General features: G+C 40.8%; 1 protein-coding gene across 2 annotated transcripts in view; it reads left to right on the top strand.

The window, feature by feature from the left end:
* The window catches only part of ARHGAP6 (Rho GTPase activating protein 6), a 420,491-nt gene that overhangs the window by 268,078 nt on the left and 127,044 nt on the right, over positions 1-25,369 (top strand). For both annotated transcript variants that reach the window (XM_073550694.1, XM_073550695.1), the window contains exon 2: positions 8,277-8,436. In XM_073550694.1, the coding sequence (XP_073406795.1) occupies positions 8,277-8,436 (160 nt within the window). The remainder of the gene's footprint in view (positions 1-8,276; positions 8,437-25,369) is intronic.

The following is a 25,369-nucleotide window of genomic DNA, read 5'->3' as shown; positions in this document are numbered from 1 at the left end:
GGAGGTAAGTATGCTTTTTCCTTATTTAATTTTCCACAAATAAAGTGGACAACCTCTATGTATTTAGTAGGCATCTGCATAGATTATTATCTTGTAGATTCTTGATAAAAACTGAAGGTGACATTACTTGCAACATATAATTACATTTAAAGGGGTAGTCCAAAGGCAAAGCATTTTTCTCCTAACTCCCTGTCTATTTAGTCCCACAATTCTAAGCTATTTTCTAATATATTTGCTTTAAAAAAATTCTACTATTCCCCAACTATGCTATCTAATAGCTTTTGTATTTTTCTTCCTACTTGTCTGATTGATGACACCTCCATTTCAGGGAGGGAGCAGGGGCTAAAGGCCCCTTCTCACATAGCGAGATTGCTAGCGAGATGGCTGAAGCGTCACCAATTTTGTGACGCAGCAGCGATCTCGCCAGTGATCTCGCTACATGTGACACATAGCAGCGACCGGCCCCCCAGCTGGATATCGCTCATCGTGCTAGAATGTCCTGGGCCATTTTTTCACCGTTAGCGTCCCGCTGGCCAGCATGCATCGCTGTGTTTAACGCCGACGAGCAACCTCGTTGGCAACACAGAACTCAGGGACGCAGGCGGGAGTTGTCAGAATAACTGCTGTGTGACAAGGTCCCAACGACCGCTGAGGTCGTTATACGGATCGCCATCGGATTACTGCGTGGTTGAAGAGATCTGCCTGTTTGGCAGCTTACTAGCGACCATGTAGCGACGCACCAGCGATCCTTACCAGGTCGTATCATTGTTGGGATTGTTGGTGCGTTGCTATGTGAAACGGTACCCTAAGAATACGACCACAGACTGTGCCCCCTGATGATGCTTCATTTGAGTAATGCAGCATTCACTAGTGATAATCAAAAGAATCAAATTCAGACAGGAAGTAGAAAAAAAAATGTAAAAGCAGTTACATTGTGTAGTTAGGGAATAATATGACATTTTTAAAGCAAGTATATTAGAAAATAGTTTGGATTATGGGACTAAATAGAACGGGAGCTAGGAGAAAAATGCTTTTCCTTTGAATCACCCCTTTAAGTACCAGGTTACCAACGTTTAAAGTTTCAGTAAGTAGACAGCACCTCTTATTCCTATAAGAAATAATAATGGTCCCTCAGAGTGTTTTCAAGGCAAAAAGATAAAATTTAAAAATCGTGCTGACAATATTGGGAGATCTTTTCCTATCCTTTTTAATTATGTGACTCCAAATGTGGCTTCTGAGATGTCTCTCATTGAATATGTATCTGCTCCATACTTATTATTACTTATGAGAAAACAGGAGAAAAACGGAGCCAAACAATGTTGTGAAGGGGTAGGAGGGTAGAATGAAGGGGGCAGGAGAAAAAAGGACGCAAAAGGAAATTATAGGGACACTACAGAAATGGGGCAAAACTCAGGGATTCATTCAGGCCCTTAGGTGTTATGGTGCCCCTAATGCCAAGATGAAGAGCCTGTTGGGAAGCTCGTTACATCTCCTTGAGAAAGCAGCCCTGTGTTTCCTGCGAAATGTGCGTCGAGGCGCACCACATCTCCTGCTCCCTCTCCTTTCCTCCTTTTGGTAAGCTTTGGTGCTCTTTTTACTTACTCCTTTACCATGATATCAGATTTTTGGGACACTGTGCAATAAAGTTCCCATTGTGGAACTCATATGACTATGGCTGCTGATATTTATTAGTATTATATACTGGTTCACCATTGTGCTTCCATGTTTACCTCTTCATTATTTAATTCCATTCTATTACAATTATGTGGGGTTATATTTTTTGAGGTATTAGAGAGGATGGGGTTAGTCTTTCTTGTATTTTTCACTGGTATCCTACATGACACATGTATTTTTGCTATTATATATTGATTGATATTGCAAACTGTAAAGCGCTGCGGAATATGTTAGCGCTATATAAAAATAAAGATTATTATTATTAATAAATTTGACATTTTTACTCTATTTTGAGGACATTGGCTGTTTTTCTCATGTTTTTCTCAGTTTATTGGAGCTGGTGCATTCAGTCTGGGTTGGTAATGTGATTCCACGTCACCCCCCTGGCTTCTAATGATGTATTTGGGATTTTCTGTTTTATTATTAGTTATATACGAGTATTGTTGCCTTGCTCTACAAATAAACACCTGAATATATAAATCATGTGCTAGAACATTAGTATAATCTCACATCTGGACCATTAATCTGGCAAAATATTGCTAATCAGGAGTTACCGTATATACAATGAGAAATATGCAGTCTATGTTTAACTTTAATAATTTGCTCTACTTTTAGCTTTAGGCTCTGGCTGTTAATATTGTTTTAATTATTGATGTTTCATTAGCTTCATGTATGACCTAAATCTCATGTTGTCATGGAAAAGGTTCACAGCGCTTTCAAGTTCATTTTTTTTTTCTGATGGAAAATGTTTTTTTTCCAATTGCCATTTGCTTACAGTTTCACAAGCATCACGAACATCCCTCCTAATCAAACAGAGCGAGAAAACCTACATGGAATATAGGGCAGCACGGGGGGTTCAGTGGTTAGCCTTGTAGGTTCACCAAGGACAACATCTGCCAGGAGTTTTTGTTCTCCCCGTGTTTGCCTGAGTTTCCTCCGGTTTCCTCCCACACTCCAAAGACATACTGATAGAAATTTAGATTGTGAGCCCCAAAGGGGATGGTGATGATGATGTCTGTAAAGTGCTGCGGAATATGATGGAGGTATATACGTAGTGCATAATAAATAATAGAGTGTCCATTTTGAAACTCAACGTTTTTCTACAATTTACCATATCTTATCTTTGTTTCCTTTTTTATATACAGATGAATAAATGTTTTAAGAACCTGCAAGGGGGTATGGGTATAGTCTTCAATGGTTCACCATCATTTTAGGAAAATAATTGTTTTTGCTATCATATGTTGCCTGAAAAATGAAATATATACCGTAAATATTTTATTGAACATGTTATATTCATCTTAGCACAACCAATATGTGGATTGAAATAATATTTTTTTTTTAGGACTTGGTTCACATATGTGTTGGATGCTCCTTTAGAAATGCTCATCACCAATTCTTTCAGATAGGTCCTTTGGATTGTCCCTTGTGTAATGAAACCATTCCATGAGTGAGTTCCATTTTTCTGTTCTTTTAGGACTCCTAGCACAGATGTGAACAAAGACTTAAATCAATGGTCCTATAAAATTCTGCATTATTGGAATATTAGAGGGTATCAAATGGTATCTGGAATATTGTCTAGCAAATCATCTTCTGTACATGCGAAGAGTTTTTGGCTCATACGGCTGGATAAATAAAAGTAGAAAAAACGTGTAGTGTTTTCCATAATGACACACTCTAATCCAAGTTCGGAATCTTTTCGTATTCATTAGAACATTTGTTTAATTGTAAAGTGAGTCTATGTCTGACCATGTGTGTAGTCTTAGCTGCTTCAATGTACATTTTTTAAGCAACTAGCTGAAGAGCCTGGCGCTGCCCGGGCATAGTAACTAACTGTGGTTAGTTATAGCAAATTATAATTATCCTCCATCCCATAGTCCCGTGCCCATATACCCATCATACATATGCACCATCCCATAGGCCCGTGCCCATATACCCATCATACATATTCGCCATCCCATAGTCGAGTGCCCATATACCCATCACACATCCTCCATCCCATGCCCATATACGCATCACACATCCTCCATCCCATAGTCCCATGCCTATATACCCATTATCCATATTCGCCATCCCACAGTCGAGTGCCCATATACCCATCACACATCCTTCATCTCATAGTCCCATGCCCATATACCTGTCATACATATCTTCCATCCCATAGTCCCGTGCCCATATACCCATCATACATATCCGCCGTCCCCTGCCCATATACCCGTCATACATATCCTCCATCCCATAGTCCAGTGCCCATATACCTATCACACATCCTCCATCCCATAGTCCAGTGCCCATATACCCATCACACATCCTCCATCCCATAGGCCTGTGCCCATATACCCGTCATACATATCCTCCATCCCATAGTCCAGTGCCCATATACCCATCACACATCCTCCATCCCATAGTCCTGTGCCCATATACCCATCACACATCCTCCATCCCATAGTCAACCATTATGACATCATAATGAGCGGCGGGGCTTGCAAGCTATGATGACATCAGTGTCGCCATGGCAACCATTATGACATCATGAGGGGCGGGGCTTGCAAGCTATGATGACATCAGTGTCGCCATGGCAACCATTATGACATGAGGGGCGGGGCTTGATACACACACACTTTTTCCCCATTATGTAGATAGGGGCAAAATTGTTTGGTGAATTGGAATGCGCGGGGTTAAAATTTAACCTCACAACATAGCCTAGGACACTCTCGGGGTCCAGACGTGTGACTGTGCTAAATTTTGTGGCTGTAGCTGCGATGGTGTGGATGGCAATCCCGGACATACATACATACATACACACACACAAAAATCTCTCTACCCAAATTCAATGTTCAAGACCTGAGTGCATAATAAATGTAGATTGTAACTAAAAATAAAAAAATCAATTACCCCACTGCTCACCTGTCCTGCAGGCAGCCTCCTGTCTGGTCTTCCATGCCTCTTCTTTTCCCCTTTATCCATCATCTTTGGCCACTTCAATTAATGCATTGGATTAAATTTCTGAATAGATCTATGACATTGATTCGATGAATAGTCCTTGATGGTATGGAATGGTGGGTGGTGAGGTATCATTTTTTTTTTTTTTTAACTGTTTGCTTAGATCTTTATGGTTCTGAAACGCGTGGCTGCAGCTGAACGCACTTTGCTGAATTTGTGCTGGGCAAACTGCAAAAATAATTATATTCTTCAGAATACAAATTTTGGTAAAATTCAATGTAAATACAATTCCACTCCAAAAAATTAATCAACTCTAGTCATTACACAGTAATATGATTGCATGCCTCTTGCCCCAAAGATATGTGATATCTTTTTTTTTTTTTGTTTGATTTCTGGTTGACTTTGCCCAAGTATAGTCCACACTTCTTGATTCCTCTGAACTCAATGTTTTATACACAGTAATGGAATCTATTCCTACATTTGGCAGGACAACATAATTCATGAAAGAATATTTTGTGCTCTCATTTGTCCTACTGCATAGCTTGTACTTTGAGGTTTAAGCTATGTTTTCATGTTAAGATTACTTCTAGTAGGTGCGAATTTTGTAGGTTGCAGGACATTCTGAAGACTCGAATAAACAGTCTGACTTTTTACCATGCAGAATATGCTTTCACAGATTTCTAAAATGTCCAACAATATGAAAACATGGGCATAGTTCAAGAATGTTATTCTTCCATTAACCACAGGAAATGTATTCCTTTCTGTAGACACATTATATATGTGCATAGAGGCCTCTAGCTTCTAACATCTCTTGTGCCAGACTATAATAATTTTCATGTATTGTGGGTCTCATCTCAATCCCAATTCTGGCAAGTCATCATACTTTATCTAAACACTTAAACAAAATGGTCTGTTTCACTGCTTACATTAAGGTTTTGAGTTTATTTTTAAAGAAAATTTTGCCTGTATGTAAGATGTTAAGAAAAATAAATTTTAGCATGCATTACACAGAATATTTAAGTAATGTATATTACATTCTGTAACATAGTGACCAACTCATGTGTTCCAGAATTACTTCCAGTGGGGATGTTTTAGGGAACAAAAGTGAACTGAAGCCTTCCTCCATTTTCCCAAAAACATTTTATTAAAGTCTCTATACAAATGCACTAGGTTCTGGTGCTACAAAATTAAGCCGTATTAACGTCTTTGTGACTTTTGATATACAAGTAAAACCCGCCTCTTTCCTCGCACGTGATGGCTAATTTAAGCAGCCATCACGTGCCTTTTATAACCACGGGTAGAGTGAAGCATTGAACAAGCGCCGGCAGGGGGGTACAGTCTTTCCACACTATCAGCGCACCCGTGACATGATCGTGGGGTGCCAAAGGGTTGTCATGACAGATGGGGGTCTGTTGATTACCCCAATGCCAGTCATTATGATCCTCCTTTGAAATTCAGCCCTGGCTGGCGTTCAGAAAAGATAAAGATCTATACATAGAAGTGCTGTGGACAAGTGATCAAATGATTGCAGTTTCAAGTCCCCTAAGGCAGGGCTCCCCAACTCCAGTCCTCAAGGCCCACCAACAGGTCATGTTTTCAAGATTTCCTTAGTATTGCCCAGGTGATAATTGCATCGCCTGTACAATACAAGGGAAATCCTGAAAACATTACCTGTTGGTGTGCCTTGAGGACTGGAGTTGGGGAACCCTGCCCTAAGGGGACTATTAAATCCAGTAAAACGTGAAAAAAGTGTTTTTAAAAATAAAAAAAAAAATTACCAGATTATATCACCCTTTTGACTTATGGAAAAAACAAAACAGTAAAAAAAAAGTAAACATAATTGGTATTGATGTGTTCGCAAAAGTTTGCTATATCAATAAATATAAATTAAATTAATCCTATCTGTAAATGGTGAAAAGGAAGAAAAATTAAAAGCGCCAGAATTACGCTTTTTTGGCCACTGCAACATTACAATAAAATGCAATACGAAATGTTCAAAATATTGTACTTACCCCAAAATCAGTATCTGCAAAAATGTCAGCTCAGGGCGCAAAAAATAAGCCTCATATCCCGAAAAAATGATGATGTTATGGGTCTCAGAAAATGGCGACAAATGATTAAAAAAAAAAAAATTACTAATGTTTTTTCACTACTTCAAAAAAAAAAAAAGAAAGAAAGAGAGAAGAGACGTTCACGCGGATAACTGATAGAGTAGGTCTGCAGGTCCAAGTCTAAGTGCATGAACAAGTCAGTTGAAACAGCCTTTCAGCATTGAGTTTGAAAAATGTTCAGTTCCTCTTTAACAGTATGCCCAAGTTACAGGTTGATAAGAGAAATTAAAGATAAACTGTTTTCATTCTCGAAACCCTACAAAAGTAATGTACTTGTGCAAAATATATTACTTTATGACCTAATTTTGTTTCTCCCAAACACTATTCTGCATTGCCGTTTAATGCTTAGTAATTGCTCTTGCCTGAGTATGGGGATATAGGAGCAGAGAAGCTCAGCACACAGTAAACAGTTAAAGAAGCACTCCCATCGAAATGTTTATCCTCTTAATATATTGCAATCATATTACATACCACTGTGAACTTACAATTGCTCATTGTGCCTTTCTGTCCAGCTAATTTTTCTCTTTCCCATTAGATCTATGATATCACGTGATTAAATACGGAGCAGCTGAATCCTTCTAAGCTCTTAAGCTCTACGTACAAACAGGAGGTCAATTTCCCTTGCTTGAGTCATGGCTCACTGCAAAAGTCCCTGGCAGGGGGAAGGAGGAGCAGGTGGGTCAGGAGTTAAAGAGCAGACTCATAAATGCATGGACAAGAGATTTCCGGTTTCTACATAGAGCAGAGAAAAAGAGAAAAGAAACAAATTAGCTGGGTAGAAAGGCAAAATGAACAATTGTAAGTACACAGTTCTATATAAATATGATGATTGGAATATATTAGGAGGATAAAAAGTTTAATGGGAAGAGTGCTTCTTTAAGAAATTCTGCGTCTGGAATGTAATTACTCAGATTGATAAACAGTTTTGTTTTACAAGTATCAAATGTCAAATATATTGCAAACTGCTACTGTTGCAATATTTTATATTTTGTTTGTATTAAAAATTGCGACATATTTGGCCTGTGCAGATGCACAAGGGCAATGATTCTTATTCATGTACAAAAGAATAACATTTCAAATATACATGAATTAAAAAAAATTCAGTCCGAGATGTTAGGAATGTTAGCGGTTATGACATGCTATGTTTACACATACACATTTAGACCCAGTCACACATCTGGTGTTTGCATACCATGAAAAGTATAGTACCCGAGTATTTGTGGTTGTATACCGTGGAAAGGAAGCCGCAACATATGCTACTGTCTTCTGCGGAGTCCAACTGTAAAAACTGACTCAGTATATGTTTAAAGGACACTTTATTCTTTAATCTGGGCACCTGTGCAGACTTGGGGGCATAAATGATACGCAAGCGGGAACCTTTTATATTGATACACGATCATACATAAGGTTTGGTTGGTCATATACAGTGTAAATAAATTTGCAGGGTTTTAATATATGTTGCTCCTATTTTGCAATAGTTTCAAATGCTTTTAATCACTTTAGTGCTTATTAAGATATTAAACAATATATATTTTCTTTGTTTGCCAATAGGGTGATTTTACATGGAACAGTATGTCTGGCCGAACTGTCCGTCTGAAATCGGTTCCCATACAAAGTCTTTCTGAACTGGAGCGTGCCCGTCTGCAGGAAGTTGCCTTTTATCGTCTGCAGCAAGATTTTGATTTGGGTTGTCAGATCACCATTCCCAAAGGTAAATGTGTGGATTGCTCCTGTTTTTGGTGCTTAATTATGTTTCTTATAAACCATTTGTAATACTAATTATTATTTGTTAAATGTATCTTATATATATATATATATATATATATATATATATATATATATATATATATATATATATAACAAATGAAAACTAGATAGTGATGTACATTTATTTTCTGCTAATCTGATTTTCATCATGTTACAATTTTTATTTTTCTATACATGCTCATGGGAGCTGCTGATAACAGCATTCAGATATACTGTATACATTATAGCATCCGCATGTGCCATAGGAATAGGAATGTTCATCGACTATTATGAGAGATTGCTCTAGGTACTGTGACCAGTGCAGGGGTCATTGCACAGGAGATGAGCACCATACTTGTGACCTCTAACCCAGCCTTCTTGCATCCCCGCCACTAAATCCATTACAGACCATAAAACCTGACATCAAATCATGAGTCTGGCAGCACAAAATTACTGGTCAAATTTAGCACGGGCACTTGCTGCACCCATGAACTGCTGATTTTATGTTGTACCACATCATTAGTATTGTCAAGTTTGGACTTTGACTAGGCTAATTCAAAGGATGAAAATTTATAGATAAAGTGGATGTTAGTCCGCACTGCCAGAGATCCAATATATGATGAGAGACGAAAAAAGTATGGATGCGTTTTTTATTTGTCTACACGTTTCGAGATATTCATACCTCTTCAGCAGGACAAACCACAATGAAGCCATCATTATGGTTTGTCCAGATGAAGCGCTATGAATACCTCAAAACGAGGTGACAAATGAAAAACGCATCCATACATTTTTTGGCCTCTCATCATGTATTGGATCCCTGACAGCACAGATTTAAATCCACTTTATCAACAAGTTTACATTCTATCATTTACGGTGGATCTGCAGAAGCCTGTTCAGATAAGCAAACAAAGGGGTTGTGAATCTTTCAACCACACCAGGTGAGCAAATCCTGTTTTTACCTTTTCCCTTGTAAATCGGAAAAGGCATTATTGTGCTGATTGTCGTTCCAGCTTTTCTTTTAGTTAGGCTAATCCAAAAGAATAGATATTCTACTGTTTCACCTATTATCCCTTGTGTAACTGACAAATTTGCAGCAAATACAAAAATTACATTATTACCACTAAAATGTTATATTTTCACATCCCAATGTTAGGAAATTGTACTTGTGATTTCAAAATACTCAGTACACATGCAGATTAAATCCTTACGCAGTGAAGATTATTATTATTATTATTTATTGTTATAGCGCCATTTATTCCATGGCGCTTTACATGTAAGGAGGGGTATACATAAAAACAAGTACAATAATGTTAAACAATACAAGTCATAACTGGTACAGGAGGAGAGAGGACCCTGCCCACGAAGGCTCACAATCTACATGGGATGGGTGAAAATACAGTAGGCGAGGGTAGAGCTGGTCATGCAGCGGTTTGGTCGATCGTTGGTTACTGCAAGTTATAGGCTTGTCGGAAGAGGGGGGTCTTCAGGCTCTTTTTGAAGGTTTATGAAGATACATATATGGGGTCACCTGAGGGGTTTCTGCTGATGTGGTGACCTCAGTGTTTCAGCTAAAGGAGCCCACAATCTATTCAAACGTAATCTGTGTTCTAAAAGCCAAGTAAAGCTCTTTCACATCCAATCAGTGCCGTGTGCTCAAATAGAAGTGTTCAATCACGTATGGGGTACTGACATCTTCGTTAAAAATTGCATAGCAAAGTATTACCCCTTGTGGAAATTACAAATTTGGTCCTAAAACAGTATTTTAGTGGAAAAATGTAATTTTTTGCTTTCACATCCAAATGTGATACAGTTTTGTGAACCATCTGTAGGCTGTAAATGCTTACTACACCCCTAGATTAATTCCTTGAGGGCTCTAGTTTCCAAAATGGGGCTACTTGTGGGGGGTTTCTGCTGTTTTGGCACATCAGGGGCTGGGCTAATAGAGCTCACAATCTGTTCATATGGAATCTACGTTCTAAAAGCCATGTAGCACTCCCTCCCAGCCTTTCTAAAAGCCATGTAGCACTCCTTCCCATCCGTTCTAAAAGCCATGTGGCACTCCTTTCCATCCGTCTAAAAGCCATGTGGCACTCCTTTCCATCCATTCTAAAAGCCAAGTGGCACTCCTTCCCATCCATTCTAAAACCCATGTAGCACTCCTTTCTGTCCATTCCATGTTGTGTGCTCAGGCAGTAGTGTACAACCACATATGGGGTGCTGTCATGTTCAGTAAAAATTGCAAAATAAACTATGGGGTCCATTTTCTCCTATTGCCCCACATGGAAATTATACATTTGTTGCTAAATTTTGGAGGAAAAATATATATATTTTTTTGTTTTTATAGCTAATTGTTATAAAGTTTCCAAAATGAGGTCACACATTGCTGTTTTGGCATGTCAGGTGCTCTGCAAATGCAATTTTCCTTTCCAAGCCCTGCCACGTGCCCAAACAGAAAAGAAATTGTGTAACAAATTATGGGGGTCCATTTTTCCTATTATCCTTTATGTAAATTACAAATTTGGGGCTAAAACAACATTTTAGCAGAAAAAAAATTTATTTTTGTTTTCATATCCACATTTTAAAAAGTTCTGTGAAGCACCTACGAGTTCAACTAGCTCACCACCCTCCTAGTTGAATTTCTTTATGGGGTCTAGTTTCCAAAATGGGGTTACTTGTGGGGGTTCTTCTGTTTTGGTACCTCAGGGACTCTGCAAAAGAGACATGATGTCTGCACTCTAATCCAGCAAAATTTACTTTCCAAATACCAAATGTCACATATTCCCTTCTGAGCTCTGCCATGTGTCCAAACCGCTGCACGACCAGCTCTACCCTTACCTACTGTATCCTCACCCATCCCTTGTAGATTGTGAGCCCACACGGGCAGGGTCCTCTCTCCTCCTGTACCAGTCGTGACTTCTATTACTGTACTTGTTTTTATTATGTATACCCCTCCTCACATGTAAAGTGCCATGGAATAAATGGCGCTATAATAACTTTTTAACTACATGTGGGGTATTGCCATACTCAGCAGAAAGAAGGTAACAAGCTGTGTAGTGCGCTTTTTCATGTTACCTCTTAAAATGAAAAATTTGGGGCTAAATCAACATTATCATGAAAAAAATGAAAATGTTCAATACGATGACCTAATGCTATCAAATTCTATATAGCACCTGTGAGTTCAAATTTCTCATTATACCCCTGGAAAAAATCCTTTAGGGGTATAGTTTCCAAATTGAGGTCACTTGTGGGATTTTTCTTCTATTTATGTGCCTTAGGGGGTCGTACAAATGCAACATGGAGCCTGCAATCTATTTCAGCCAAATTTGTGTTAAAAAATTCAAGTGGTGCTCCTTCCCTTCCAAGCCCTGCTGTTTGTCCATACAGAGGTCTGTGGTGTATCTCTTTTGGAGACTTTCCAATATATGGATCTCACAAAGTCTATTTAAATCTGAATAGGTCCCTAAAGAAACAATTATAAAGTACAACTAAAAAGTAAAAGTATACATAAATGTTAATTATTATTTTGTGCAGCATGACTACATGGTTTAAGGATATAAAGATTTAACGTTTGAAAATTGCGAACTTTTCAAAATGTATGCCAACATTTCAATATTTTCCCAAATAAGCGCAAAACATATTGACCTAAATTTATCACTAATATAAAGTACAATACGTCATGAAAAAACAGTCTCAGATTCACTGAAATACGTTGAAGCTTTCCAGACTTGTTACAACATGAAGTGACGCTGGTTAAATTTCAAAAATTTTGCCTGGTTATTAAGGTTACATTTGACTCAGTCACTAAGGGGTTAAAGGGAACGTGTCATGTTAAAAAAAACGCTATTATACTGCAGATATGGAGTTAATCTGCTGGTTAATAGCAGTCTGAAGCTACCGTGTTTCCTTTAGTAAATTAACTTTAATCCTCCTGGCAGCCTTGTGCTTTCAGTCATTTACTGAGTGATGGCTATAACCGCACCCCCGGCTCTGAATTTCAGCCGGCTCGGCATTACAGTTGGTTGTCAGTCAGTGTCCGCTTGTGATTGCAGTCGCCGATCAGTATGCACTGAGCGATGACTGTGCGGTGTGCAGCTCACTGTGAGTGGCGCTACAATTCATGAGCAGTGCTTGACATCTGCTGCTCGAAAACTAGTGGTTATGTCATAGTTCTCGGTCTTTGTGTGTCGAAGAGAGAACATGATGACACTGAGTAAGGGAAATGATCGTGTGCAGAGAACTGTGGGAATAGGAAAATCCACAAATGAATATGTAAACCCACATTATAGACTAAACACAGGAAGCGAAATATCAATGTTCTAATTTATCTTTTCAACCAAATACTGCCAAATCACAGACAATAAAATGAATACAAACAAATTATTCATTGTAATAAACAATTTTAGTGCTTTTGATATTTTCAATTACATACAAAATAAAATTGCTCTACATGGCAGATAAAGATGAAGTTGTTAAAAAACCAACTTAAAAGGGAATAATTAGCCTCCATATTCTATATACTGAATGTATAGTTCACAACGTTAACATTTTAAATTCTTTTGATGATCAGCATTATTACGTGATGGCAGAAGGTGTTTAATATGCATCTAATAAGTCACCATGTCTATAAAGTAAAAAGTGCAAATGTAAAACACCTACATGTGGTGTTACAAGCTATATTCTTAGTTATACTTTTCAGCTGAGTTAAAATAGTTTTTATAGAAGGATCAGATCATTGTCTGTGGAGGCACTGTGGCAAAACCCGATATGGGAAGATTTTTATAAATACAATATCAGAGACTAAATAAGAGTGCTGAATGATGCCATATGGTGCCGTGGCATAGTAGACAGCTGCAGTCTATAGCCACAGGACAATGCGGACCATTGGCTAAATCTGCATTAGGATAAAGGCACAGGTACTTAATATTACTCAGTCGAACACCGCCTTGTCCTGGGTACTTCCAGACATTAGACATTTGTGTAACATTTTTTTCTCTCAGTGCCTTTTTAGCACGCTGCCAGCTCAAAGGTTCTGGATCACAAATCCTGCACTTTTGGGTCACAGTTCAGTTCTCATCACCTCTCGATGACATCCATGGGTGCTATTAAAACATGATCCTAGCAGACACCTGGTACTTTAGGTGTAAACCTTTCCTGGCTCTTTTGATTACTACCTATCGTGTACTATGAATTTCTCTTTGACCGTGTTTTGTGTCATATTCCGGGTTTCGACAATCGATTATTGTCCTCCTCTCTGGCTTCTTACTACTGATTTTTGTTCCACCTCATCTGACTAATCCTCTGTTTTGACCTGAGCTCTGTACAACTACCCCTTTACTTACTGGACCCTCCATGGTTCAAGAGGTTCTCAGGAGCATGACTTCAGAGTGGTATTTTTTTTATACGTCATCCTCGTGTGGTGAAGAAAAAAACAATGGGACATTTAAGGCTAAATACAAAATTTCCATGTCAATTTTGTTGAGTTGTTACTGTTTTGTTACTCTGATTTCACTCTTTACAATTTATCTTTAGCAGCTCAGTTAACAGCAGCTTAGAGATATGGTTTGTACTAAGCAGCCATATGTACATAGACACTGGTGTCTGGAGAAGACTCAGGTGTATTAAGTACTTGCAACTCCTTTAAGGATATATTGTATATTTCAGTTAGCAATGTAAAGTCATCCATATGACAGTTCGGTCTTGTGTAATCGGACCTTCATCACATATTATAATCAATTGAAAAAGAGGGAAAAAAAGGACATTTGTAAGAAGCAGTATGCATTAAATAACCATGCATAATATAATTCTTTAAGCCAATTAATTAGTGGTATGGAGGAAATTATCTCTAATCTGCAGAAGCAAAATATAATTACACTCCGAGACAGACAAGGTAACTCTAGAACAAACACATAACTCTGACAATCACATTTGTGCCGTAACAGTACTCAGTACAATATTGTTATCCTGCAATACAAAGGAAGAAAATAAAAAATATTAAAATAAAGGTATGGGTATTGTTTTGGCTAAACATGGGCTACAAATCTCATGATATCCACTTGGTTAAATGTATCACATTCGGAAGGATCCAAGGACATGTGAGAAAAAATATATATTGAAATAAATAAAAGAATACCTGTATGCATGATAAGAGGTAAAATAAGGGAGATATTCAGTATCGGCGCTTGTGATATAGCAGTAATTTGCTGTTGCAATGTGATAGTTGAGGGATATGTGGCATTCCTTTTTTAAAAAACACAAGTTTGGAGCCTAATTTTTTGTACTTGGGCTGTAAAAATTGTAATGAGTTGATAAGGAGAGTCTATTACTTCTGGAAATAGCATCACTAGTAGAGAACAGAGTGTAAGGTTTATGAAGATCCACATAAAAGTTTTCCCGTTTATTCCAGAAGTGTCACTACTATGTATAAAGTTGATGAGGTTAGGGACAGATATAGGAGATATCCATTGGAGCAGTAAACATACTAACAGGGGCTCAAAAACTAACAAATGACAGGAGATAGGAGAATGTGTAGCAAACACAGGAAAAAGGGAAACCTGACATAAGAGACATAATAGAAATGAGAGAACTTAGAACATAAAGTTGGAGAAAATGGTGAAAAAGAACAAAGATAAAAGTGATGTGACAGAATGGAGATATATACCAATATAGTAAATGTCAGATAAGACAATCTGGTGGCCCTATAAAGCCCCTGTCACACACAGCGAGATCACTAGCGAGATCGCTGCTGAGTCACAAGCTTTGTGACGCAACAGCGATCTCACCAGAGATATCGCTGTGTGTGACACTTACCCAGCAGGGGGGCCGTTCGCTGATATCGCTGATCGTGCTCGAATGGCCTGGACATTTTTTTGATCGTTGGTCTCCCGCTGGCCAGCACACATCGCTTCGTGTGGCAGGCGGGAGACCAGCAATCAGCGAGCTGGAGCTGGTAACCAAGGTAAACATTGGGTTTCTAAGCGCCGCGTTTAGAAACCCGATGTGTACGTTAGATACCAGCGCGCTGGTGCAGGGAGCTGGTAACCAAGGTAAACAGTGGGTTTCTAAGCGTCGCGCGGTGGTTAGAAACCCGATGTTTACTTTTGTTACCAGCTCCCTGCACCAGTGCACTGGTATCTTAACGTACATTGCGGGTAACGAAGCGACGTGCGTCGCTTGTTACCCGCGTGTCGCTGTCCTGATCGCTGCTGAGATCTGCCTGTTTGGCAGCTCACCAGCGATCATGTAGCGACACACCAGCGATCCTGACAAGTTCATATAGTTGTCGGGATCGCTGGTGTGTTGCTATGTGTGACGGCGCCCTAAGGGTATTTGCACATGCATCTCTTGGCAGGGAAAACGCAGCTGAAAAGATGTGTGTTTTTAATTGATTTGTGTGAAGTCAATCGTGAAAGATGCAGGGCAAAATCGCACAGAAATTTGACATGCTGGAGATTTTCTGCACCAAATCTGCAAGTCAAAAATAAGCAACATGTTCATGACAATTCAGGTTTCTCATTCACTTTTCTGTCATCAGGATTGCCTCACGTTTATCTACAAAATCTGCAAGGAAAAAACGCACCAAATCTGCAACAAGTGCATACAGCCTAAGAGATTAACGATTTGTGAAGGGTAGAGAAAAAATAGATAGTAGCTAAATAGATTACTAAAAACTTGCAGTTGAGCCCTCTAGGTCCAAGATGTAGTCTTGCACCTGATGGGTGGTGTCCCCAACACATGAGAGACTATGCAGACACTTGTTGACACAAATAACTGTAATGGGAATTACCTGTCTAGATAGGGGCATGACATACTTTATCCCCCTTGAGAATTTATTTTGTTGTAAACATTGTAAAAAAATTGACTAGTTTCTGAGTAAAAAATGTTGGACAGATTTTTTTTATGGTTGTGATCAAACGTTATCAATTTGTTCCTAAAGTTAGGACAACAGCTAAAAGGATAAATGTTTGACTTCCTGTACAAAGGGAATCCTTTTCCCTTTATTTCTATCCACCCCAATCAGACAAGATTTTTGGCATTGGTCGATGAGTTTTACAGGGAACTTTTTGTGTCAAGAATTTTTGTTCCATCTCGTTTAAAGCTGAGTTCACACGTCGCGTTGTTTTCGCGGCGGTTTTAAACACGCAATTTTGCCGCAAAAACGCGAAACATAAGCATCCCATGCAATCCTATGGATTCCTCAGTGCTGTGCTAATGCTGCGGTTTTTTCTCCGGAATCACTTTGCGGTAAAAAATGCCGCATGCTCATTAATTTAGCGGAATCGCGGCGATCCCGCACCCATAGGATTGCTTTGTTCCGCTTACTTCCCGCATGTGGCTGTTCCCACCATGCGAAAAGTAAGTAGAACATTTGTGGATGGTACCCACGGTACAGGAGGAGAGGAGACTGTCCTCCAGGCTGTGGGTACCATATCCCTGTAAAAAATAGAATTAAAATAAAAAAATATTGTTATTCTCACCTTCCGGCGTCCCGCGCAGCCTTCCCGCCTCTCTCCATGCTCCCGGTCCCAGTAATCCTTTGCGAGAATGACTGCGATGACGTCGAGATCTCGCGGGAGCGCGATGTCCCGTGGTCATTCGTGATGACGTCGCGGGAGCGCGACGTCTCGCGGTCATTCGCGCAAGGGATTACTGGGACCGGGAGCGTGGAGAGAGGCGGGAAGGCTGCGCGGGACGCCGGAAGGTGAGAATAACAATATATTTTTTTTTTTTTATTATTTTTTACATTTTATCTTTTACTACTGATGCTGCATAGGCAGCCTCAGTAGTAAAAAGTTGGTCACACTCGTCAAACACTATGTTTGATGAGTGTGACCAACCTGTCAATCAGTTCTCCAAGCGATGCTTCAGATTGCTTGGAAAACGCTAGCATTCTGCAAGCTAATTACGCTTGCAAATTGCTAGTTTTTCCGCGGGAAAATCACGGGAATTTAAAATGTGATTTTTCCCGTGGAATGGAATTCCGGAATTCTCGCGGTAACTTCCGTGAGAGTTCCGCTACGTGTGCACATAGCCTAACAGTCTTTCGCATATTTGTACAATCCTTTCTAATCTTTTAAACTGGACTCAGATGTAGTTAGAAGCTATAATGCTAGTTTCACACTAGCGTTTTTGAGCGCAGCGACGGCCTACGCACGGCCGCCACTAAGCCCCACCCCCTGCCGCCCCTCCGCCGGTAGCTCCGCCTACCGGTGCATGACGCTGCATGCGCCCTGCGTCCCCTATCGTTATCACTGGGGGCGCAGGCCGTGCGCAGTATGCGTTTGGCGGCGCATGCGCCTTTTTGACGGTGCGCCGGCGCAACCAAACTGCAGCAGGTTGCGTTTGGCGCAGGTCGGCGCACTGTCAAAAGGACGCATGCGCCGCCAAACGCATACTGCGCACGGCCTGCGCCCCCAGTGATAAAGATAGGGGATGCAGGGCGCATGCAGCGTCATGCGCCGGTAGGCGGAGCTACCAGCGGAGGCGCGACAGGGGCGGGGCTTAGCGGCGGCCGTGCGCAGGCCGTCGCTGCGCTCAAAAACGCTAGTGTGAAACTAGCCTAAATATGATTAATAACTGGATAAAAAGACGAGTAAGATATGGCATCTTAAGCAGTTTTACAGTCAACCCTAATACACACACACCTAAGCCAATGAAACACTGTCACGTTGATACCGTGACAGAGGAGGCCAGAGAATTGCAGCCTCTGGTGACACATATGCCTGCAGTAGGTAAAATAATTTCACCATCCTATTAGCAGTTTTGGCTTTCTTTATTCTGTTGCTACAAGGGTTAAACTGTTTATTTGGACTCGTGGAGTTGTCTGTATTGTGTTGTATAAGCTGTTCTTAGTTTGTTACTCCCAGCAGGTATAAGAACCCATTCTCCTTGCTTCTGAACTTGCCAGTGATTGTTTCCACTACCTGGTTTGAATTTGATGGAGAGAGTCCAGTATTTGGAGTAGGCTTTTGGAGAGATTTTCAGGAGATTACTGGGTGGAGTTTGGTTTGCATGTTTATCCTCATCCTCTCCCATTTGGTTTCTTCCTTCCTATTCCTCCTCTGGTTCCTACTCTGTGGTTCTGTGAGTGTATTTGTATGATTGTAGTTTTCTTTTGACCCTGTCTGTTTACCCCTGTTTGCCTATACACTTCTGTCTCACACATCCCTGGTGGGGAGGGAACAGATAAGGGTATGATAGGAGCATAGCAAGGTATGAGACCTCAACCTCTCCACCATGTGGGTAATCTGGGGGGCAAGGATAGCCTAGTTCGAGGAATCAGGTAGGTACCCACAGTCCCTTTTCACTATGTTACACACTAATCCTGTATTTTGGCAAAAAAGTCTGTAGAATCCAGGTGCTCAGTACTAACACCAATTCAGTATGTAGGAATACCTGTTATATGACAGATGACATTTGCCACTAGAGTCCACTAGAAGAATGCCAAGACAAGCTGTTCTCATACAAATGTCCATTGCTTCCATAAATACATTTCTATTCTTTAGCACCCAAAATCTTTTGGTTTTTTGTTATGTGATTTTTACTAACATTATCATATACAAATTATTCGGCAGAATGTTTAGAAAGCAAGTATAAACCAGCAATAATCTAGCAAATCAAATCTAAATATTTTTTTTTCCGTTTTCAACTGCAGTGTCAAATGCAAACATTGGTTTTGCAGTCCTCTTTACCTCAAATAACCTTTCTGAGTACATGCAGTGGAGTATGTAGATTTATCTTAATTTTTTTTTTATTTGGTCACATTGAGAATGTACTTAGTGCAGAAACACCAATCCTCCAATCTTCCAGTCACTGACAATAAAATGAATGGAAACAAATGACCAAACAATAGGATGTAGTACTGTCTTAATAGCTGAAGAACCTACACATATGAGATGGTGTGTAATGAGGTTCTCCCCTAGTATTTTTTTTTTTATTTATTTATATAGCACCATTGATTCCATGGTGCTGTACATGAGAAGGGGTTACATACAAATATTTAACGCCTTTCCGACATTTCGCGTAATAGTTCAACCTTTTCGGACTCCCCCTGTTTGGTGCGGACTCCTGCGCTGAGCCCACACCTTTCCGTGACATGACAGTTTATCTATAAAGCTGGCATGCGCCCACAACAGCCGTGGGGGGAATCGCGATCCACCAGGGGTGGTTAACTAGTTAAATGTCGCGTTCACTCTCTGACAATGACATTTAACTCGTGCTTACCGGAAGCACTTTGCTAAACCCCAGCATCGGTGATCCAGTCACATAATCGCGGGACTCTGATAAGTCGGCATGACAAACAGAGGTCTACAGCAGGCCTCTATGGTTGTCATGGCCAGATTTCTATGAGCGCCGCCCCATGGTTTCCTTTAAAGTGAATCTGTCAGCGGGGTTTTGTTATGTAATCTGATAACAGCATGATTTAGGGACAGTAACCCGGATCGCACTGAGTTATTGCTTATTTTACTGGGCGTAGCAGTTGTGATAAAATCACAGTTTTCTCTACTGCAGATCAAGCAAAGCTCAGATGTTGCGCCCTGTGTAACCCCACCCATACCACTGATTGGCAGCTGCTAATAGGAGGTGGGGGCATGGTTGGACTAGGAGGCATAAGTCAGCTTGTCCTGTAGTGATAATCTCCTGCTGATAAAACACTACCTGTGTTGAAAGAGCAAAACACAGCATAGTAAGTGACACATTGCTGAAATAAGGGTCTCCACCCCCATCTCACGCTGATCTCAGATTAAAAAGCAAGAACCTGATGACAGATTCCCTTTAAACAAATACGTTTCACTGTTCTCATGCTGTCCTATATCTGTGTGAATACCTGAATCTAATACCTGATACAACCCCTCCTAATCTGGTCTTTTGTTATGCAGATCTGAGCTTCTCCTCTGTATTAAAATAAACTTGGCATTTCTGTGTTTATACTTCTCCCAAGTACATTCTCCTAATTGATGCCATGGGCTTTTAACATTTTAAAGTGTAAATAACTGCTTATATAGTCATCTACACAAAAGGCTTTATATAGAATTTTCAAACACAGAGGCATCAGATTTTAAACATACTTCATTATGTGATTTAAATGGTGTTCTCTCGTCCTTGTTCAATTCCTTTTTACTTAGATTATAATGGCCAGCATCCATCCATTAAATACTATCATTTACCTCAAGGATGTATAACTTGTGGCACATGGGCCACATGCAGCCCTGAATGACTATGAATGCTGTCCAACACAAAATCGTAAACTTAATTAAAATATGAGATGTTTTTTGTGATCACATGTTACAATGTCTTATGAACAAACATTCATATACTCTCTTGCTATTTGTACACATGTGGTGGTGTGCTGTTCCTAGTAGGTTATCTGACACCATCATACAATTGTGCTCAAAAGTTTACATACCCCGGCAGAATTTTTGCTTTCTTGGCATTTTTTCAGAGAATATGAATGATGGCACCAAAGCTTTTTCTCCATTCATGGTTAGTGGTTGAGTGAAGCCATTTATTGTCAAACTAGTGTCTTTGCTCTTTTTTTTCAAATCATAATGACAACCCAAAACATCCAAATGACCCTGATCAAAAGTTTATATACCCCACTTCTTAATTCCTTGTATTGCCCACTCATCAGTGACATCTTGAAGTCCTTTGTGGTTGTTGTGGATGAGGTTCTTTATTTTCTCAGATGGTAAAGCTGCCCACTCTTCTTGGCAAAAAACCTTCAGTTCCTGTAAATTCCTGGGCGGTCTAGCATGAACTGTGCTCTTGAGATCTCCCCAGAGTGGCTGAATGATATTGAGGTCAGAAGACTGAGATGGCCACTCCAGAACCTTCACTTTGTTCTGCTGTAGCCAATAACAGGTCAATTTGGTCTTGTGTTTTGGATTGTTGTCATGTTGGAACGTCCAAGTACGTCACATGCGCAGCTTTCGGGCAGCTGATTGCAAATTTGCCTCCAGGATTTGCTGACAACGTGCTGCATTCATCTTTCCTTCAACTTTTACCAAGATTCCTGTGTCTTTGTAGCTCACACATCCCCAAAAATCAGTGATCAACCTCCATGCTTTACAGTAGGAATGGTGTTACTTTAATCATAGGCCTTGTTGACCTCTCTCAAAATGTAACGTTTATGGTTGTGGCCAAAAAATTCAATTTTGGTCTCGTCACTCCAAATTACTTTGTTCCAGAAGTTTTGTGGCTTGTCTCTGTGCTGTTTTGTGTATTGTAGGCGAGACACTTTGTGGTATTTGCGCAGTAATGGCTTTCTTCTAGCGACTCGACCATGCAGCCCATTTTTCTTCAAGTGCCTTCTTACTGTGTTTCTTGAAACAACCACACCTCTAGTATTCAGAGAGTCCAGTATTTCAAGTGATGTTATTTGTGGGTATTTCTTTGCATCCCGAAAAATTTTCCTGGCAGTTCTGGACAAATGTTTTGTTGGTCTACCTGACCGTGGTTTTGTTTTTACAGAGCCCCTGAATTTCCATTTGTTAATCACAGTTTGAACGCTGCTGACTGGGCATTATCATTTCCTTTGATGGTTTTTCTAGCCGTTTCCTGTTTTATACCGTTCAACTGCCCTTTCCCATAGATCCATTGACAATTTCCCCATGACTCACAATCCAGAAATGTCAGTGGCTGGATGAAAGATGCAAGAGTCTGTCTGGATCCCAGAAAATCGCGCAGCTTTTATGCACACACATTGATTACAAGCAAACAGGTCACAGGTGAGCATGCTAATTTTAGTAGCCATTCAAAACCATTTGTGTGAATTTCTGTGCATGTTATCAGGCCAAAATCACTAGGGTATGTGAACCTTATGATCAGGGTCATTTGGATGTTTTGGTTGTCATTATGATTTAAAAAGAGAAAACACAGTAGTTTGACAATAAATTACTTAACCCAACCACTAACCATGAGTGGAGAAAAAGTTTTGGTGTTATCATTGATATTCTGTGAAAAAAGGCACAGAAAGCAAAAATTCTGCTGGGGTATGTAAACTTTTGAGCACAACTGTACATTATATGTGCTCATAGTAACATGGCAAGAAAGCAATTATCAATAGTATTTCAATCTACTATATTGCAACATTAGGAGTTTAACCGTGTTTATTAGTCAGGCAGTCATTCTTTTTTGATTACTAGCTGAAGAGCCCGGCGCTGCCCGGGCATAGTAACTAACTACAGTTAGTTATAACAAATTATAAATGATTATATATATGTGTATATATAAAGCGGAGTGTATAGCCCCGCCCACGCCGCATAGCCACATTCACTATAATATCCCACCTCATCCCGTCAGCCAGAGTTACTGGACTACTACCCCTAATATCCCACATCATCCCGTCAGCCAGAGCCACCGGACTACTACCCCTAATATCCCACATCATCCTGTCACAGCCGCCGGACTACTATCCCTAATATCCCACATCATCCCGTCAGCCAGAGCCACCGGACTACTACCCCTAATATCCCACATCATCCTGTCACAGCCGCCGGACTACTACCCCTAATATCCCGCATCGTCCCATCAGCCAGAGCCACTGGACAACTACCCCTAATATCCAAAATCATCCCGTCACAGCCGCCGGACTACTACCCCTAATATCCCACATCATCCCGTCAGCCAGAGCCACCGGACTACTACCTTTAATATCCCACATCAACCTGTCACAGCCGCCAGACTACTACCCCTAATATCCCACATCGTCCCATCAGCCTGGGGTCAGAACCAAAGTGCTGAGTGCAATAGCCCTAACTTCCATACCAGATATCCCTTTAATAGAAGCTTGGGGTGAAAATCAGAACGCTGAGGGATTTACCCTAACTTGCATACCGGAGATCCCTTTAAGAGAGGCCTGGGGTCTGTACCAGAGTGGATTTGCCCTCACTTCCATACCGGGGATCCCTTTAAGAGAGCCTGGGATCAGAACCAGAGCGCTGAGTGGATTTGTCCTGACTTCCATACCAATGATCCTTTTAATAGAATCCTGGGGTCAGATTCAGAGTGCTGAGGGATTTGCCCTAACTTCCATACAGGAGATCCCTTTAAGAGAGCCTAGAGTCAGTACCAGAGCATTTGAAGGCAATTGCCCTGACTTCCATACCGGGGATCCCTTTAAGAGAGCCTGGTGTCAGAACCAGAATGCTGAGTGGAATTGCCCTAACTTCCATACCAGGGATCCCTTTAAGAGAGGCCTGGGGTTAGAACCAAAGCGCTGGATGGATTTGCCCCGACTTCCATATCAATGATACCTTTAATAGAAGCCTGGGGTCAGAATCAGAGCACTGAGGGATTTGCCCTGACTTCCATACCAATGATCCCTTTAAGAGGGAAGATGTGCCAATGGGATGGAGAATGTGTGATGGGTATATGGGTGCGGGAGGGGGGATTAATAATAATAATAATAATAATAAATTTTATTTTTATAGCGCCGACATATTCCGCAGCACTTTACATTTCAGAGGGGATTTGTACAGACAATAGACATTACAGCATAACAATAATCACATACAGTAGATTATAACAAATACCAAGAGGAAAGAGGGCCCTGCTCGCAAGCTTACAGTCTATGAGGAAAGAGGGAGACACGAAAGGTGGGTGGGATTCATTTCTGTCATGGTCTCTGCTCCTTTCTGGGGGGCAGACAATGGCTGGGAGCTTATGTTCCCAGGGATGCTAGATTTCTCTCACCATGTCAGTGTCTGCTGAGGTGTTTTTTGGAGTGGGAAAACTGTTGCTCATAGCAACCAATCACAGCTCAGCTTCTTTTAAACAGCTGTGGTGAAATGAAAGATGCTTAGTGATTGGTTGGTGCTATGTGGAGTGAGCTTGGCTGACACACACATGCTGTTGCTCATGGTAACCAATCACAGCTCAGCTTTTTTTTAACAGCTCTGGTGAAATGAAAGATGCTTCCTGATCGGTTGGTGATACACACACACATTCAGGGAATTTCTACACCTTAGCAGTACCTCCTACGCATCAGCAGCAAATTTCAGGTAAGGCCACAAACAGGCCCCATCACCTTCTTGGCAGTGACCTTACACCTTCCGGGCCAGCGGTTCCTTTAAAATTCTTCATTCTGCGGATCCGTCAAAAAACGGATCCTGTGGCATCCGTTCACATCAGTTAGAAACGGATCCGCTTTTCCGCCTTTTTTGGCGGATTTTAACTGACACAAAAAAACTGAAGTGTGAAAGAGGCCTAAGGGATAAGAGAGGATGATATCTGGGAAAAGAGTGAGCAGCCATTTCGATGGTGGCTGCAATGTTACTGACAAGTAGACAGTCACCGAGGATGGCAGGCAGCAAGGATTCTGGGAGGTATATGGTGGAGGAAGCAGGGTGACAGCAGCACAGAGTATTTCCGGAGAGCAGTTTGCTGGTCTATGGGGGGTTACAGAGGGAGATACATGGGGGAAGGAGCAGGGTGACGGCAGCACAGAGTATTTCAGGAGAGCAGTGTGCTGTCTATGGGGGGGCACCCTGTTTGGTGCCAGAGATTGTACATAGAGTGCCGTCTTTTATACACTCCTCCACAGAAATCCAGGAAACATTTCTGCTGATTGCCTCTTCTGATCCAGACTTTGCATGGACCCCATTCCCCCTCCTCAGATCCTGTCTTCTCCATCCTGTCCTGGCAATGTGTGAAAGCGAGGCGACAGGCGCAGTCCGGGGTGACGCTGGGAAGCAGGCTGGGGGGAAATGGAGCCATACAGTAACGATAAAAATGAGACCCCTCTCTTCAGCTGCCTCACCAGCCCTCCCCTGACTGCACCTAACTGGAGGGCATGCTGCCCCCTTTATTACCCCAGACCCATGTGCAGGTGCTCAGCCAGAACCACCCTAGAATGGGTCCCCTTTCTGCAGATACTGCCATAGTGTTGTCACATAATACCG

The sequence above is a fragment of the Dendrobates tinctorius genome, unplaced genomic scaffold (assembly GCF_039654945.1).
Source record: "Dendrobates tinctorius isolate UK_male_01 unplaced genomic scaffold, ASM3965494v1 ptg000166l, whole genome shotgun sequence".
Classification (NCBI taxonomy): domain Eukaryota; kingdom Metazoa; phylum Chordata; class Amphibia; order Anura; family Dendrobatidae; genus Dendrobates; species Dendrobates tinctorius.
The sequence above is the reverse complement of the archived record's forward strand: the minus strand, read 5'-3'. Positions and strand labels throughout refer to the sequence as shown.